The 18,029-nt window shown below is 53.8% G+C and overlaps 6 protein-coding genes across 6 annotated transcripts; 3 read left to right on the plus strand and 3 right to left on the minus strand.

Moving 5' to 3' along the window:
• Positions 1–192: 192 nt before the first annotated feature.
• Positions 193–739, plus strand: JN550_006797 (uncharacterized protein; the record flags this gene model as incomplete). Its single annotated transcript, XM_049318576.1, has 6 exons — positions 193–229; positions 293–349; positions 408–446; positions 500–527; positions 586–649; positions 701–739. 6 exons carry the CDS (start codon positions 193–195, stop codon positions 737–739), a joined length of 264 nt encoding a protein of 87 aa, XP_049171366.1.
• A 330-nt stretch (positions 740–1,069) lies between these two features.
• JN550_006798 (uncharacterized protein) lies at positions 1,070–2,034 on the minus strand (the record flags this gene model as incomplete). Its single annotated transcript, XM_049318577.1, has 4 exons — positions 1,070–1,263; positions 1,317–1,427; positions 1,485–1,543; positions 2,018–2,034. 4 exons carry the CDS (start codon positions 2,032–2,034, stop codon positions 1,070–1,072), a joined length of 381 nt encoding a protein of 126 aa, XP_049171367.1.
• A 650-nt stretch (positions 2,035–2,684) lies between these two features.
• Positions 2,685–5,032, minus strand: JN550_006799 (uncharacterized protein; the record flags this gene model as incomplete). Its single annotated transcript, XM_049318578.1, has 2 exons — positions 2,685–2,861; positions 2,918–5,032. The coding sequence occupies 2 exons, from the start codon at positions 5,030–5,032 to the stop codon at positions 2,685–2,687; spliced, it is 2,292 nt and encodes a 763-aa protein (XP_049171368.1).
• Positions 5,033–6,578: 1,546 nt separating this feature from the next.
• JN550_006800 (uncharacterized protein) lies at positions 6,579–10,386 on the plus strand (the record flags this gene model as incomplete). The annotated part of the gene is made up of 4 exons (XM_049318579.1): positions 6,579–6,759; positions 6,817–7,799; positions 7,853–8,858; positions 8,906–10,386. 4 exons carry the CDS (start codon positions 6,579–6,581, stop codon positions 10,384–10,386), a joined length of 3,651 nt encoding a protein of 1,216 aa, XP_049171369.1.
• Positions 10,387–10,728: 342 nt separating this feature from the next.
• On the minus strand, positions 10,729–11,459 carry JN550_006801 (uncharacterized protein; the record flags this gene model as incomplete). Its single annotated transcript, XM_049318580.1, has 2 exons — positions 10,729–10,883; positions 11,009–11,459. The coding sequence occupies 2 exons, from the start codon at positions 11,457–11,459 to the stop codon at positions 10,729–10,731; spliced, it is 606 nt and encodes a 201-aa protein (XP_049171370.1).
• A 2,377-nt stretch (positions 11,460–13,836) lies between these two features.
• Positions 13,837–16,425, plus strand: JN550_006802 (uncharacterized protein; the record flags this gene model as incomplete). Its single annotated transcript, XM_049318581.1, has 6 exons — positions 13,837–13,841; positions 13,985–15,084; positions 15,149–15,552; positions 15,605–16,085; positions 16,144–16,288; positions 16,341–16,425. The coding sequence occupies 6 exons, from the start codon at positions 13,837–13,839 to the stop codon at positions 16,423–16,425; spliced, it is 2,220 nt and encodes a 739-aa protein (XP_049171371.1).
• Between the last annotated feature and the right edge of the window lie 1,604 nt (positions 16,426–18,029).

Below are 18,029 nucleotides of genomic sequence, written 5' to 3' on the forward strand. Positions count from 1 at the left end.
CTGAGCTGTGCTGCAATTGCATTGCGCTCACGCCCCCCAGCCTTCGCTGTAGGACACCCCTGTGGATTTTCCAGACCGAAAGCATAGCAAACCTATCTCTCCACGCCCACGAGCATCTTACGCGCAGACCGGCACCGGGCTCATCGATATCTTGTCATTCGAGGAGGTCTACTGCATTTGGACAGCACAAAAATGGCGGCGCCGGCTGTTTCTCAGCTCCTCCCTCTGGGTACGTTACCCCCCATGCTGGACGGCTGGATGAGGCCCGTACCGCAGGACTAACGACATACAGAACTCATTGACAAGTGCGTGGGCTCCAAGATCTGGGTTGTCATGAAGGGAGAGAAGGGTGCGTTTCTTTGCCACAGGATCTCGGACATGGTTGCGCATATTGACACTGGTTGTAGAGTTCAGCGGTACATTGTTGGGATTCGATGACTACGTCAGTGAGTGAAGCCTGAACGCTACATGTTGGGTATACATGCTAACCAGGCCTCAGACATGGTGCTGGAAGACGTGACAGAATTGTGAGGCGGCAGCTACTCCTGTGAGGATCCCTAGTCAGAAGTACTGATGCTGCAACAGCGATTATTCCGGGAACCACACCAAGCTATCGAAGATCCTCCTGAACGGCAACAACATTTGCATGGTGAGAGCCTCCAAAGCCTGTCCATGATACTTTGCTAATCTCATATTCTAGTTGATACCCGGAGGAGAAGGACCCGTTGCAACGTCATAAGAGGGAATCGTAGTGCTTCAAACGACCTGCATCTGGAAGATAACCAAGTTGCTAGCTTGACTGATTTGGAGGGCTGTTTGATGGACGCCAAGGAACGCGCATCGGTCAGAGGGCATCAATTGGCAACTTCGGGTGTTGAGACGGCCAAAAATAGGCCATATTCATTTACGCATCATCTATGCTACCGTGAAATGCAGTTCGTGCCAAATGAGCATCAGTATTTTCTGCCATCCTCCGTGAACTCCTAGTGCCGGAACGCCTTCCCTAAAACAGATTCTACCATCCCAATGCAAAGACCTCTCTCTACCACATGGACCGTGGGGTTGGTGGTTAGAACCCGTTGGCCTGGTCCTGGTTGCCGGCAGAGACCATCTTGCGAAGCTCGTACTCACGAGTAAACTCTCGCTGTAGCTGGGCATAGGCTCCAATGAGCTGCTTGCACACCTCGATCAAGGCCTCCTTGGGAGTGATGGTTCCGTCCGTCTGAATTCGAATGAAGACCTCGGGGACGTTGGGATGTGCCACTGGGTAATGGTCAGACAACATGAGCTTGCGTGTCATATTCGAGATGACTTACGCTTGTAGCCGCACATCAGGACGTGGGGTGCCTGCTTGAGGTGCTCAGCAAGAAGGTTGGCCAGGGTGTGGTCTTCCTTCAGGAGGATGAAGTCCGAAGTGTTGGACATTCCTGAAGACAGACAAAGTCAACATTGGCTCCAAAAGGAAGGGGGCGGAAAGGACGAACCAGCGTAAATCTTCTCGGTGATCTTCTTTTCATTGTCACCGAGCATGAACAGCTCGAAACTGCGAGATAGTCAGCAACACATGCCAGGGGCCAGCTTAGGAAAGACAAATCAGACGAGTGGGGGACGTTGTGGCTAGCCTCGTGTCTCATGATGGGCAGTCGTTGGTCTTGGAAATTGGTTCGCGTCTTTTAAGAGGTTGTACTCTTGCAGAGGCGGTGGTTGACAGAAAATATGTGAAATGGATGGACCAGCGAACGAGGAAGGTGCAGACCAGGGGACCTCCCAGGCGCTTGCTCTTGCGGAGATGTGCAACAACGACGATGAGATCAAGTCGTCTCCGATTCCCCAGTCGCATCCAAGCCGCTTGCACCAGCCTCAAACGGTTTGACTCCATCCCGAAGCCTTGGATATCAAAAGGTATCACGTCGCCCCTTAGGAGGCAACCAACCGGCATAGCAACCACCACGAACCGCACCAACCCCCGAGACCGTAGGACAGGATAGCATGGATATTATCAAATCAGAGAGCTTACCGATCTGGAGCGTTCATCTTGGCGGATATGCGATCGAGCGCTGACTGAACTTCAAAGTGAGGGCTGAGCTAATGGAGGGTGACTGTGATGAGCGCTGCAGCAATGGACGGCACACCGATAGGGCCGCTGTGGTGTGCTCTCTGTGTTACAGACTGTGCAGTAACAATTATACGTTGAAAACGAGATGCGCCCCCAGAAAAAAAGCTATAGGTTGTAGTTGTGGCAATGTCGAGAGATGTGAGCGATGCGATTCTTTAAGCTGATGGGAGGATTCAAAGAATGGGTCTGGGTCAGTGAGCAAATGTAGCTACGCACGCTAGGTACCACAGACTGGACGTTGCGCATGCGCCGGATAAACTTCGGCCCAACCCAGAGGCAAACAATGGCATATTCATACAACTGAAAGCACTCCCCAGGATGAGCGGTACATATTTTGTAGAGTGAATCAACTGGTCAGATTATTTACTACTCTACTAGTCCGCACAGTCAGGCTTTGCGCCGTAGAATCTTCATGCAATCTATCTTAGATACAGGCGGCAGTGCTTCGCCACTCTTGCCTGGGAAGACAACCCCTCTATGCTAACCGTATGCCACCGCTGATGCAACTATGCTACAAAAATGGATTGAGGAAATTGTCGTGGAGGAACCAGGGAGTAATTCCCGGCTTCTAGAGGTTGGGGTCGTCACAGTACTTGGGCAGGCTCGGACCCGAGGGGCCGCTGGCCCAGGAGATGACAGTCAGACTGGTGGTGTATGCCATCGCGATAAAACCAAAGATGCAAAGGCAAATATCAGAGACTTTCCAAAGCCTGCTTCTTGCTACTCCCTTGTAGTGCAGTAGGGGCTAAGGTTGTGTTAGCGACCGTTATGCTGCGAAGCGCGGACCCGCGAGCGACTTACCGGGTAGATGTAAACCAGAGGGATACAAGCAAAGTTACCAACCAAGGCAACGAACTTGTCGAGGTCATCGGCACCACCCCAAGCAATGAAAGCGCAGAGGAAAACGACGAGGAATCGGAAGCCGTTCTTCTGCCACTTGATATAGGGGTTGTACTTGCCGCTCTGTGTGAACAGGGCGTTCTCCGTAATCTTGATGGCGGGGAAAATCTGCAGAGGGGTGGAGAGCAGGATAGCAACCGAGTATAGGAACTGGACGCTGTTGACAAATTTGTTATCCTGGGGCAGATTCAACAAGACCACGGTCTCGGTCTTGGATCCGTAGGCCGCATACGACACTGCACCCATGCCGATGAACAACGTCGTAATGATAATCATGACAATGAACATAACCTTGGGGAACTTGGCAGGGTCCTTCATTGACTCCTGGATAGGGATGATAAGCCCAATGCCCTCGAAGGTAAAGATAGCAGTGCCAATGAAAAGAGTCCAGTCCTTTTTGTTAAAGTAGATGATATCTGCGACGCCGTTGTCGTTCAGGGTGAGGATATCATAATACAGGAGGTAAGCAAGCCCAATGACAATGAATGCGTCGGCGATCAGTGCAGTGAACCCTAGCTTGCCAATATCTCGGAAAAGAGCAAATGGTAGGAATATTACCATTTGCATCAAGATGAGCCAGGTGATGGGGATATACGTATCACAATTGGAGACAGCTAGGAAGAATGCCTGCAAGTTCTCCGAGGTGAACACGATATATGCAGCCACAAAACCAATCTGACTGATGACAATGGAGAACAGAATGAGTTTCCGCATCCACTTTCCGTACAGAATGCCACCAATGTCACCGAAAGAACCCTCAACCTTCAGGCGGGTGGTAACAAGGAGAACGAAGCAGTAGTAGCTGAGAATGGCAACAAATCCCAACACCAGGTTACTGAAGACCATGCCGCCGTTGAAGTAGGCCCGGGGTAGGAAGAGGACGCCAGTTCCGACGAATGACTTGAGTAGAAGAAGAGCCGCATTGAATGGAGAGTTCTTCCCACTTCCGCCGCGCGACTTGCGTCTGCGCTTGCGCCGAGACGGCGTCAGCAATGCGCTGTCCTCCATGGGCTCCCTGTCCTCATCACTCTCATCTGATTCGAACTCATCCTCGCCGGAAGAAAAGTACTCGCCCGGAAGAAGATTCTCGTCATCTTCTTCCAGCTGCTCTCCGGCGAAATGTCCATAGATGGTCAAGAACTCCAAGAAGTTGGAAGTAAAGAGCTGGGGCTGATTTCGGGATGCCTCCCCAGCCTCAAGGCTCGAGGCATGGGCCGAAGGGCTGTGCGCAGATCGCCTCAGATAGTTGCGCCTAAAACCGCCCGGTACCTTGATGGTGTTGATGTCGAAAACATCGTTCTCTGGCTCGGGGCGGGGGTCGCTGAAACTCTTGCTGCGCTGGGCGCGATGCCGCCCTTCGGCCTCTTGGGTCCACTTGTAGATGGGCCGCGTAATATCGCCTCCTTGGAGCCTGAGGCTGGAGAATTCATCTTCATCCAAGACCGACTCGGCGTTGTCCCCGGCTTGCTTGCCCTTGCCCGAGGTTTCGGTGGGGTCCGGAGTATCAGAAGGTTGGACCAGATGACGCCTCACAATCTCTGGGTCCTCATATGCACCTGTACCATTCTCTTGTAGGTGCCGCGATCTCGCTTCGAAGGAGCCATAGTTGGTCGGCTCTATCCGGTGAAGCTGAGACGCTGAGCCGGCCGGGGAGATCGGGCGGGCAGGCGGTGTTCCGAATCTCGGCGGCGAGGTGCCGACTGAGTTCGACAGCGCGGCAGCGAGTGCTGAGACGCCAGGCCCGACACTACCTTGACCCTGACCAGGCAGAGGTGTCAGGTTGTCTGGGTTCGCTCCATTTCCGCGGTTTGGGGAGGCGGAGCTGCGCGGCGGCGTGCCGAAGGCCTGGGAAGGAATGGGTGTTGCCAGGCGGGCGGTCGCGTCAGCCCGGGGCAGCGAGGTACCGTAGTTGAGGTTGCGACTGCGTACGGAGCCGGGAGAGGAAGATAGAGGAGGGAAAGCGAACGGAGCTCCGGATTGGGGCGTCGAGCTGCGTCCCCGGTCTGGTGTAGCCATTGTTGCTTGCGTCTGAAGCTGGGGTGTTCAGAGGAGAAGGGCTCGTCGTATTCACCTGCGACGGTTGTAGCTCATGTTCCGTCCGGCTTGGAAGCTAGCTCTGCACCTTGTGGGGAACCCAGCGCCGTATCAGTCTGGGATGGGGATAGCCAAGGACAAAGTCAGCAAGCAACAAGCGCCAGAGGCGTGGGAGAACGCGTGGGATGGCAGCGATTGGGGGTCATCCAAAAAGCGCCGAAGATATCAATCAAGAGTAACAAGACACAATAAGGTCTCAGAAGGCGAACAAGAACCAAGAAAGGCCTACTATATGCGATTGCAGATGCTATCAAAAGAAACCGAAGAGGATTTTGAGCTGTTTTTCCCACGATCGCTGGTGGCTGCAAGACAAAAGCCCTCGTGATGGATGACTCTCGACACGGGACCGCCTGGGGAGCTGTGGTCCTGGTTGCCGAGTCAGGCAGGTGATGCCCTCCGACCAGCGGCGGCGGTCACTGGCCCCGGCCCCAGCCGCGCTGCTGTGAATTCCGCTTGCATGTGGCCCGCATAGATAAGAGCTCGTCTTGCACACCCGTAACCATGGGCGTTGTCCTGGATGTGCTGTACAGTATGCAATTTATGTATGCATTCATGTACGGTTGTTTGTTCAACATTGGTCGCAACTGTCGCTTATCTGGAGCCATGTTTTCCCTTTCTACCATCCAATGTATATAACAACCGACTGCATTTGACTTATAACTACAGTAACTAAGCGTTCACCCCTTCACCTGTCCGTGCACAGGATAACTACCTGGGCACAGTGAGTTTCGAGTAGACAATGCATACCTCAAGCACACAGTAGTCATGAGGGGCGACCGCTCCGATCGTAAGAGTCCTCGCACAAGCATGACTACTGACCTTTGACCCCGGTATGAAGTAAAACCAACCTGGGTGCCGCAGTGGAAGTCTTGGAATGCTAAAGCTCCACCCTTCGCCCCAGCCAAGCAGCTTCAGCACATGGGAGCGCCAGTGACGTTGCCCGATCCATCTTCGTGCCTCAACCCCGCGACTTGGGCAGTGGGCACGTTGGCAGGGAGTGGGCGCTGCCGGCAGGCCGCAACACGATCAACAAGCTTTCTGTGGGCTCCCACCGCCATGTTAATGCATCCTATCATAGCAATTCCAACTTCATTAACTCGATGCTACCCAGGAAGAGTGTGGGGTAATTGAAAACCAAGTTCTCGCTTGGTGATCCATTCAATCAGTCCACGGATACATCACAATTCAGAGTTGCAGACGGGCCGCGACTTACACTCTTCCCAGTACACGGCAGCCCCCTTGGTTTTGGCTGGTACTTGACAACAGCAAGCCCACTTGAAGCGCGAGATCACTCTGTCGGAAGACAAGAGATGTGTCCATGTGCGGAATTTGGCACTGTGATATGAAGGATTGGATTGGTGCATTGGCTGTGTTCGATCCTTCAAAGACGTCAGAAACAAGCGCCACGCCCATGGACAGACACACCACAGAATTTTCTTCGAGGTAGGCCACAGCAACAACAGTAACAATGCCTCGAGGGCCGAGTGAAGACAAGGCAGGTGCCATGGAGCCCTCTGCCCAAGGCAAGCAGCCCAAGCTTGGCGTAGTATCAGGGGTCTATATCCCGGTGGTCCTCAACATTATCAGCATCCTCATGTTCTTGCGTTTCGGCTCTATACTGGGACGCATAGGACTACTAGGTATCCTCGGTGAGTCGCATTGACCGGATTCCTTCCCTCGCATATCGATCCTAATCCAAGCTTTAGGTCTGCTAGCAATTGCCTACTTTGTTGACTTGGTGACTACGCTGTCACTATCGGCTATTGCATCCAATGGCGAGGTCAAGGGAGGCGGTGCCTACTACTTGATTTCGAGGTCACTTGGTCCGGAATTCGGCGGTTCGATTGGAGTGCTGTTCTACCTCTCACAGGTGTTGAACACGGCGTTGAATGTCGTCGGTCTCATCGACTGTTTGAAGCTCAATATCAAGGTCATACCGCATGGCTTTTGGGAGGGCTATCTCATGGAGACGTGCGCTCTCATCTTTTGCACAGCTCTTTGCCTTGCTGGCAGTGGGATATTCGCCAAAGCTAGCAATGGTCTTCTCGTCGTGTTGGTCATCTCTACACTCAGTATCCCTCTATCTGCTGTTGTGAATCATCCTTTCAGAGATCATAATATTGGGGTCGAGTTCACCGGGCTGAGCTCTCGTACACTTCTTTCGAACTTGTACCCACATAAGGGGCGAGCGTATTACAAAGGCTCAGAGACATTCAGGGAGCTGTTTGGTGTCTTATTCCCAGCTACATCAGGCATATTCGCCGGTGCCTCGATGTCGGGAGACTTGAGCAATCCGAGCAAGGCTATACCAAAGGGAACACTATGGGCCATGTTGTCAACGTTATGTCTTTACCTGCTGGTCATTCTATCGATGGCGTCAAGCATCACACACGAGTCGTTCCTTAGGCATACCAACATCATCTCGGCCACCAGTCTCTGGTCTCCTCTCATATTAGCAGGAGAGTGTGCTACTACATTCTTCTCTTCACTGATGGGAATAATTGGATCGGCCAAACTATTGCAGGCGCTAGCAAGGGATAAGCTCCTGCCTGGTCTATCAGTGTTCGGAAAGGGTACAAGGCGCGCAGACGAACCTATATACGCCGTTCTGATTACATACCTGATTGCCCAGATTGCTCTGTTCGCCGACCTGAACCAGATAGCAACCCTGATATCGATGGGATACCAGGTAAGTTCACAGATTTAGGTGAAGAATCATTCTCATAAACTGATACCCAGTAGATGACATTCTTTGTCATGAATCTCGCCTGCTTCCTATTGAAGATTGGGTCGGCTCCCAATTTCAGGCCCGCCTTCAAATTCTTCAGCTGGCAGAGTGCTGCTGTAGGCAGCATACTGTCTGCTGCTGCTATGTTTTTTGTCGACGAAACGTACGCAGCATCGGCTATATGTCTTCTCTTCATCTTGTTCCTCATCATCCATTACATGTCACCTCCCAAACCCTGGGGTGATGTCTCTCAGAATCTGATCTACCACCAAGTAAGGAAATACTTGCTGCGGCTAAAGCCGGAACATATCAAGTTCTGGCGGCCACAAATCATACTACTCATTAACGACCCCCGACGCCACACCCGATTGATCCAGTTTTGCAACTCAATGAAGAAGGGCTCGTTATACATCTTGGGACACGTCATCGTCACTGATGACTTTAACACCGGCATCCATGAGGCCAAACTTCAACAAACAGCGTGGACTAGATATATCTCGGAATTCTCAAGGATAAAAGCTTTTGTCCAGTTGACCATGTCGCCTACGATCGAGTGGGGAGTACGAAACCTGATTCTTTCAGCTGGGCTTGGTGGAATGCGACCTAACATAGCTGTTCTTGGGTTTTACGATATGGATGAGCTGCGAAGGTCTCAGCCTCTGGTTCCAATCCCCTCCGCCCCAGTGTCTCCAAGCAAACCTTCCTTTGCCCGCAAGTCGGAAGGGAAAGGTGTGAGGCGGCGTCGAGGAGACACATCGGCTCGTCTTCTGGAAGGTGTCCTTCCGACTGACGCCATTCGCACAGAAGAAACTCTGTCAGCAAGAAGTTATCTCACAATACTGGAGGACTTGGCTCTCCGTCACAGGCTCAATGTCGCCATTGCAAAAGGCTTTCAGACGCTGGAAACGCCTCGACATGACGGGGCGAATACTAAAAAATATATTGATCTCTGGCCGATACAAATGTCTGCAGAGATTACTGCCGAAGGAAAGAGTGTTCTGACAACAAACTTCGATACTTGTAAGCCTAGTTCTGCCCAACACATATGCCAAACTGACAGATTTTAGATACGTTGATTCTCCAATTGGGCTATATTCTCTTGAGTGTTCCAGCGTGGCATAAGGCTTTCCAACTGAGGATATTGGTCTTTGTTGAATATGAAACCGAAGTGAAGGAGGAGCAGGCTAGGCTCAAGGCTCTGCTTGAGAAGCTCCGTATCGATGCTGAGGTTCAAGTCTTTTGGCTTGCTTCAGGGGGGTTAAGCACCTACGAGAACATTGTGAATGGTAGAACGAACAACACCGAAAATGACAATATCGTCAACGAGCTGCTGAAAGGGGACGAATGGTGGAAAGAACTTCAACACATTCGGAGTGAAGCCTCCAAAGCCGCTGTTTCAACGGGGTCTCCTTCCTTAGGAGACATATTGGAAGGTGGAAGACGCCGGGGCTCTTTTCCAAATATGTCTGACGAAGGCGGTGGCTCTGCAAGACGTCGAAGTTTACAAGAGATCTTAGGACTCCCAAGGAAGTCTCGAGTCTCGACAATTACTAAGCTCGGTGCTAATCTCGGCATACGAACAAACCATCTCAACGCTGATATGATTGATGATGAAGCAAATCAGCGCCAGTATGCCTATAGTGATGACGAAGATACCTATTCATCGTCGTCAGACAGCGATTTCAGCGATGCTGCTAGCGAAGGCGATCTGGATGATACCAGCATGGTGCGGCAGCCCCTTCTGTACGCTGGGCGACGGAAGAGCCATGGGGACCTCCTCCAGCCGCCACCACAACCATCAAAGAAAAAAGAGCGGCCGCGTTATCCTCCACGAGCAGCAAGTAGTGGAAGTGCAGTGGGGGACTACGGCACCTTGAGGGCGACAACGTCAATGCCAGTCGATAAGGCGCCACAGATGACACCGGCTGACCCCGTCAGACGAACAGAGACCACACAAGCGTTACTGAGCCCGTTGATGGATACTGGGAAAGTCAGTGGCACGGAGTCGCCCTCTGTCTCCAAGCCCCCTGCGCGGCCAACTCTGTCCCGGAATTCCTCGATGGGGCGATTTTCTAGCAGACCGGTACCTGAAACGCGGGTGCATAGTGAAGAAGGCGGTGGACAACGACTGATGTTCGCCGAGCCAGACCTAGCGCAAACTCCGTTTGCTCGCTCACGAAGAAATTCTGCGTCCCAGAAGGACCGACCCTACGATCTCCATCTGAAGATACCCGAGCTTCTGGAATCTTACCAATTCAACTCTGACGGGGATGCGGAGGCGCGATCCGACTACTCTATGCAGAGTCTGCCCCTGTCTTTCAACGACTTGCCCAGTCGCGCTCAACATCTCATTCTCAACGAGCTCATGCGCCAGCACAGCAATGAGACAGCCGTTATTCTGACGACCTTGCCCATACCAGAAGAGGGGACTTGCACAAGCCAGGAGGCAAGCCTGAAATATCTGTCGGATATTGAAGTTCTTTGTCATGAGCTGCCGCCTGTTTTGCTGGTTCTGAGTAATAACATGACGGTCACTGTAAGTCTGTGATAGGGTGGATGCTTGCAAGAGGCCATTTTCTCTACCATCAAAGCTTCTGCGGGTGCGACTCGAGCTATCGAGACGGTGAAGACAGTCAAAATCCCTTTGATTGCAAGAATTTTAGATTTTGAATTCATCTTCAATCGTGGAAACATCGAGATATCAATGGCATAGGGGGCGAAGTCCCAAATACTACGAAACTCTTGAGATAAGCACAATGACAAACATTCGCTAACGTCCAAGGCTGAATGGCCTTTTTCTGGTTGAGACCTTATGATTAGAGAATGTTGATTGTAAAATGTGTGAAGTCTTTCTATCCAAACCAGCATATTGGTTATTAGCCCTTCATTTTCAAGAAACAAAACCGCTGCCGCCAAGCCCAAACGAGCATACAAGCCGTAGCATGAGTTGAGTCGGCCTGGCCTCTGAGTGTCCTTCCGAGCTCCTGAGCATTTCCAACTCGCGCTGCGGTACAAACTCGTTTTCTCGCTTATCAATACATCGTCCTATCAAAACATAGCATCATACCATCTCTGATTTCGCCCACTAGCTCATGATACCTCCGGCTTCTCCCCAGTCGGAAACTTGCCGCCGTGAACCCCATACCTCCAGCCCATATACCCAAACATACCCGCGAGGCTTCCCGTTCCTACTAAACCGAGGACTCCCAAAAGGCCTCTCGGCCTAGCAACCGTCGCCGCTGCCCCCAGTCCCGCAACCATACCCCCATACGTCCAGTCATCGCACTCTACCTGCCCCTGGTTCTCCAAGAGCCGCCAGGACCGGTCCTGCCACTCGATCTCCTCGCGTCCCCACATGCGGCCCACGAGGCCCAAGGAGACTATGCCCAGCGTCCAGAGTGTGCTGACGCCCGCGGCGCGGAAGAACAGCTGGGAGCGGGGCATGGCTATGGCTACCGGCGGCCGGCCCCGGAGGCGACGGTAGATGTCCTTGCCCGTGAAGCTGCCGGCGCCGATCACAGTTCCCATGGTTATCGCCCGTGTCAGGACGTGTGTGGTCAGAATGGTGTGGGAGAGGGGCTGGTCTTCCGCGTAAGCGGTATGGGGAAAGTACCGCGACATGGCGACTGATGTCTTGCTACTGCTCTCACGAAGTAGATGAGGGCTGTAGGAGCTGCGACTAAAGACGGTTCTGACTTCGAGGCAGCAGAGATCACAGAATTAGGCTGGGAGAGTGTGTCCTAGGTCGAAGAGGAGCCGCGAAGTCCTCTGCCTCTTGCACGTGGTATATCGATATTCTGAGCAAGACCAATGGCAGGAGATCCCACTGCACGATGTTGAAATTGTGAGATTGTGGAATGAAAGCTTGATGAGCACTACGGAGAATCGTCTATATAAGCCTTTGTCTCGGGAGAAGAGCTGCCATTCAGGTTTGAGAAAGCTCATACTGAACCCAGACGTCTGGGGGCCGGTGCATCACCTCGGAGGAATTGGATGACCGTCTCACGCTCGTTCGACCCGACCTGACGCTGAAGGAGTTATGGCGCTGTCTCAAGTGGGGCCATGGAAGCGAGTGCGAGTCGGATCTCTCTTAATACTAATGGCCGAACCAAGTGATTTCGCCTTACCACGCGAAGGGACGTATGTTGTGTTGCCCAACTAAAGTGCTTGAGAATATATGGTCACATTTTTGACAGTCTTTTTTCTGGCTGGAACCTTGGATCGCAACTGACAGGCGGAGAAGTTGAGTGCTTGCTACAAGTGTATTCTGGGTGAAGACATGTTTGGAACTCCACAAGCTCTTGACCTGGCTTATAAGAGCTAAATGATGGACAGTTCACCAAATAGCTAGCGGATCTTCGTATAAGTAGCTTGGCAACTTAGAAAGAAGGGATACTCAGATGTATGTATCTACGAGCCTGAAGTGCGTTGCTAAGAGTTTCATGGCCAGTTTCGTATGGTATCGCACACGTATGGTTAGGTAGATAGGCATGTGTGACCCGCAGCTTTCTAGTTGTACCAGCCATTGGGACGAGAGATTCATGTGTGGGTGCAATAACCAGGTCCGAGATATAAGTTTCGTTCTGACTGGGCTTTTGGAAAGCAGAGTAAAGCACTGTCAATCTCTGTGCCGGTGGTATGTGTTAAAGCTGGTTCGCATAGAAGGCGCCCAGGCTAGGTGGGTGTCTGGTCAGAACGGGGCCGCACTCGTTCAACGCTATACACCAACCTCATTGACACAACCAGCGACCAGTGCTTGAGCCTCCACGTGTACCGTACCAGCACGTTGTGAGCTGCACCTTGCACCACAAGCAACGCAATCTAAGTATGGCACTCAACACCGAGTTCTGCAGCTGCTTTTGAGTTCGGTCTGGCCAAGAGCTAGTAAAGGTCGGGTTGAAAGGCGGGCAAGGCGGGGGGGAAAGGATTGCCAGCCATTCCCCCCAGTTGCGTAATCTGGGCTTCAGATGAAGGATGGAGTCGCATAGTCCAGCCAAAGCACGAAGCCATGCACCTTGGGCATGCCGCCATGGCAGGGCTAGAGCTCGCGCATGGGGGTATGGGATCCCAGAATGGACGCTTAGGGCGCTAAACTGCCTTAAGCATACAGGAGATAGGGTCGCATGAGCACCTCGAGTGGAGGTGCTGATAGTCGTTATCGTGACCTGGCTATCCGAGGCCGTGAGCTAGAAACCTTGGAAACATGGCGAGCTGTTTGTTCGAGGCTGCATGGTGGCTCAACTGCCCGCGTTCAATGCTTCCCGGACTTGTGCAGTCAGCGCCTCCGCATTCACCCGGACACTTCCTAGAAAGGAGCGGTTGGGAGAGCAGGAGCACGTATTCGTCGACCTCCATCAAGGTGTAACAAAGCTGCAGAATCGTCGACGGCCTCTGACCCAGGACCCAGCAGGGACGGGCGTCAGAGGGCGCTAATGTGCACTGCATGCTCCCAAGCGATAGGCACCCGACAGCGCCCTACGTGGAGGCCAATCACGGGTACTGATCGCCAGCCGGACCCGTGGACCCCAGCATTGAGGTCGCCCAGTCCCCCAAACGGTACGTATCTCTCGTCTCCAAATGGAACCTCACGGGGCCCGCTGCCGCGGAGCACCAGCTGGGGCAGGTGTTCGGTAGGTGTAGGTATGGAGTACCACAGTACGTAGTTAGGTACTGCGGTACCCTCTGTACATGTAAGTGCGGTGCCAGGCGAGGCGAGGCGAGGCGACTTCTGTCTACTCCATCCACAGCAGCAGCACCACGACGACACATTCTCACATCAACTCCTCGCAACCACGAGCCACCGCCCCTAGTCTCCAACCTCGACGTTTATGCTCTTTCTCTCTCTCTCGCGGTCCAGGGCTACGCGAGTCCACCTAGAAGACACTGGTAGCTGGCGACGTCCCGCCCTAGTTGCTCTCTGCCTCCTCCGCGTAGGGCAGGCCGCCCGGACATTTCCCCTACATACGTCGCCCGGTTTAAGTTCACGGTCCACCTTGACATGAGGTCAGCCATCGTCCAGTGGCAGTCACATAGAGCTGGCAACGGCCCATAAGCTGCCAAACCACTGCAACGCGTAGCTCGCCGTCCTCTTCAGCCACCCCGGCCCCCGAAGTCTGAGTCTGAGCCTGAGAGCTTCGCGGCGCCAGCAAACCATCTGTGCCCCTTCACCCCCGGCTCCTGGCAACTCCTCCATCGAAACCCTCGTCACTGCGGGATCTGGTCTCCCGCAGCAAGCACGAATTCGAGGTGGCCGAACAACAACCCACGGCCAGATTCACCCCATCCACCTCCGACGACCCACCCATTCCGCCAATCCCCCAGATATCCCCCAACACAGTCCTCTCTGCCCCGAACCAAGACCAGCACGAACCAGCCAGCCCGTCACTCGCACCTGTCGACCCGGCCGAACCATCACCGCCGTCTCCAACCGAGCCGATACTGAGACAGGTCCTGGGCAGGAGGAGACGGGCCTCCAACGACGACTACGGGCCTTCGGCACCTGGGGCCGAGCTTACAGAAGCTTCGGCTTCTCGGAATATATCCACCTCGCACCAGCGTACGGCGAAACGCAGGCGTGCTGACGATACCATGTTGGCAGACAACGATGGAGCTGCGACGTCAAATGGGGCTTCGCGGGCCTATTCGAACGGCAAGTCACGTCAGCAGACGTCGCCGTCGTCCAGCGCCAACGGAACACAAAAACCCGCCGTCTCAACCAACGGCGCTTCCAAGCCTAGACAACCCGAGACGTATTTAGGCCATGACCGCGAAGAGGTCACCCGGATACTGATACAAGCCCTGTCAGATATGGGATATCATACGGCTGCACAGAGCGTCAGCAGGGACAGCGGCTACGAGCTGGAAAACCACACCGTTGCGGCGTTCAGGAATGCCGTACTCGACGGAGCCTGGGACGATGCCGAAAGGTTACTCACCGGAGCAAGCTCCTCGAACGGCCGCCAAAACCAGACCAGCAACGGTCTGATGCTCACCCACGACGCAGACCGAAATTTGATGAGATTCTGGATACGGCAGCAGAAATACTTGGAGCTTCTAGAACAAAAGCAGACGCCACGGGCCCTGGCAGTTTTGAGAAACGAGTTAACGCCCTTATCCCAAATATCGTCAAGATTACAGCTCCTCTCCAGCTTGTTGATGTGCGACGGCCCGGAGGACCTCAAGTCGAAAGCGAGCTGGGACGGTGCGTACGGTCAGTCTCGGCAGGTGTTGTTGTCCCAATTATCAAGTAAGCCAAGCACTTCTGTTTTCGATATACTACACTTGGGCAAAGGCTGATCTCCTCATTTTAGAATCTATATCGCCATCTGTCATGCTCCCTGAGCATCGGCTGGCCGTCTTGCTCCATCAAGTCAAGGAGAGCCAAATCGGTATGTGTCTGTTCCATTCGAGCGCGGAATCGCCGTCTCTCTACTCGGACCATGTATGCGATCGGCGGAATTTCCCCTCGCAACCCGTCATTGAGCTCGATGACCACTCGGGCGAGGTATGGCAAGTGGTGTTCTCGCACGACGGGACCAAGCTGGCTAGTTGTGGCGGCGACAAGCAGGTGATCATCTGGGATGTTCCGTCGTTCAGGAGGCTTCATCACCTCGCCGATCACGACGGCGGAGTGGGAAATGTCGCGTGGAGTTGGGACGACTCCATGCTCGTGACTTGCTCTCAGGATAGGTTTGCACGGGTGTGGAATGCAAATGTAAGGCTCCGGTTTCAAGGCGTGGCAGGATGACAGCTAACGGTGCATCCAGACGGGGGCCCTCATCAAGACACTTGAACGGTTTCAAGAGCCAGTCAGTAGTTGCGTATGGGCTGCAGACAATGAAAGTTTTATCACCGGTTCGCTGGACAGATCACGTGGCCTCTGCCAGTGGGATTTGGACGGTGAGAAGGTTTTCGACTGGGCTACGTCCTTCCGGGTCGAAGATTTGACTGCATCACCGGATGGGCGGTGGCTCGTCGCTATGGATGACAGGAACCACATTCACGTCTACAACCTCCTGACGCGTGATCTGGAATACTCGATCGATCTGCGGACGCGGTTGACATCCGTCAGCGTGAGCGCAGACTCGCGATTCCTGCTCGTTAACCACCAGAGCGGTGTGGCCGAGTTGTTTGACCTGGCGAGCAAAGAACATGTGCAGACGTATACGGGCCACACCGGAGGTATGTATATGATTCGCAGCGCGTTCGGTGGAGCCAGCGAGAGTTTTGTCCTGAGCGGCAGCGAAGGTAAGCCTAAACTGCTACCAGCACCTGCTCGGCCGGCCCTGCTAACACTAGGATCTAGATGGCTATATCAACATCTGGCATAAGGCCTCAGCTGTGACGGTAGACAGATTGGCCGGCCATCAGCCAAGGACCAACTCAGTCTCGTGGAGCCCCACGGACCCGTGTCTCTTTGCCTCCTGTGGCGATGACGGGAAGGTCAAGATGTACGCTCACAGTCCTGCGATACGTAGTACAAGCAGCTAACCTTTGACTCAGATGGTCCAACGATGAATGGTTACGAAGACATAGCCAGGAATTCTCCAGGGATTCGAACGGCTGGCATGGACAGCCGATGGACTAGGAGAATTCTTCGACTGGGCCCCTTTCTAACCCGGGAGCGGGTTTCTTCTAGATCTCGTAGCCTCTGCATAGGTTTGGCGTCAACTGGGTCGATTTCCGGCGTCACATTCGTATTCTTTTCCATTCCACTCATAAGGCCTTGTATATCACTCGCAGCTACAAATGGTCTCTTTCATGTCCGGTTACGCAGCGTCACTTTCGGATCCAGCCCACACATGAGGAGTCGACGGAGTCACGTGGTACAAGTCCCCGTTTTAGTTTGGGAAGGCTACATGCGAGGACTCGAGAGTTCCAGGCCAGAACAATATTGATTGTATAACGAAGTTTGTCACAGCTTCCGAGTGCCCTACACACTCCTCTCGGTAGGTTGCCTGGTGCTGGGGATGGCGCGGACCGATAGGGCTGCCTAGCGGCCACTACGAGGGTATACGCAGACGGGCCACATTGACGAAAGACCGAGGCCTGCTTGGGTTTTGAGGGCTGGGGCGCTGCATTCTACTATCATGTTAACCTAGGCTAGGTATTTAGAGAGGAGAGAGAGAGAGAGAGGCTATGGGCTTAGTTAGGAACTGGTGGTCGTCCGTACATGTAGACAGCCTAGACAACAACAAAGACGGCGACACTCCCACATCATGCTGTCTAGGTGGTGGCGACGTCATGTTAGGGTGAATCCCATGGTTGGCATCCTAATTTCATCGATCCATGCGAGGTCGTCGTCGTCAGCTATGCTGCCAGGTGACGACCCCCTTTCAGGCACCAGAATTAACAGCCCAACCAGCCCAAGCGGCCAGAGACAGCCCACCTTGTTCACCCCACTTCGCAGGATGCGGCAAGGGGCGCCAGCCAGCCTTGCAGATGAGCGATGAGACAACTGCACTGAATCGCCGCCGGCCCATCACGTGCAAGGGCCAGCCAAAGCCCAGCAGTCCAACCAGGCTAGTCCCAAAGTGGCCCAACACCCCCACCGCTCAGTGTGCCCCGGGGGGGGGGGGCTTTCAGAGGGCTCCAGCGCTGTGGGATAGGTGACTTACGAGTTCCGTAACAGCCAGCTAAACCCCTACAGTACTTAGGTAGGTAGACTGAGTGACTGGGTACAGCGCCTGGGTAATGAACAGGTGGTAGGTTGAGGTACCTACAGCCCAGCCCAGGACCTACCTCCTGCCTGAGCGCCCCTCCGCCCCTCCGCCCTGGTTTCTGGCGTGAACCCTGAAGCCTACCTAGCCCATGCCCGCCCATGCCCATCCATGCCCATGACATGACATTGCGCAGTGATTCAAATAAATATCCCAAACCAGCCGTGCATACACCACCCCCAACCCGATCCCAACCCAGACCATCTCCGTGAACCGTGTTCACCCCGTAATACGCCCCCGTGCTGATACCATCACCTCACTCTTGCTCCCGTCGCCGAGCACATACGCCCAACTCTCCGCCGCCAGAACAAGTCGCCGTCCGCATCTAGCGCGGGTCATCTGACGACGATATCGCCCCGTTAGGCCCCCCTGACCGCACTGGCACACACCATCAACATCCCGCCTTCACTCCCGCCTTCACTCCCGCCTTCGCCTCGCAGACTGCGATCTCCTCGACGCCAGCATACCGTCA

Source organism: Neoarthrinium moseri, assembly GCF_022829205.1.
Source record: "Neoarthrinium moseri strain CBS 164.80 chromosome Unknown scaffold24_Wmoseri_CBS_16480, whole genome shotgun sequence".
Classification (NCBI taxonomy): domain Eukaryota; kingdom Fungi; phylum Ascomycota; class Sordariomycetes; order Amphisphaeriales; family Apiosporaceae; genus Neoarthrinium; species Neoarthrinium moseri.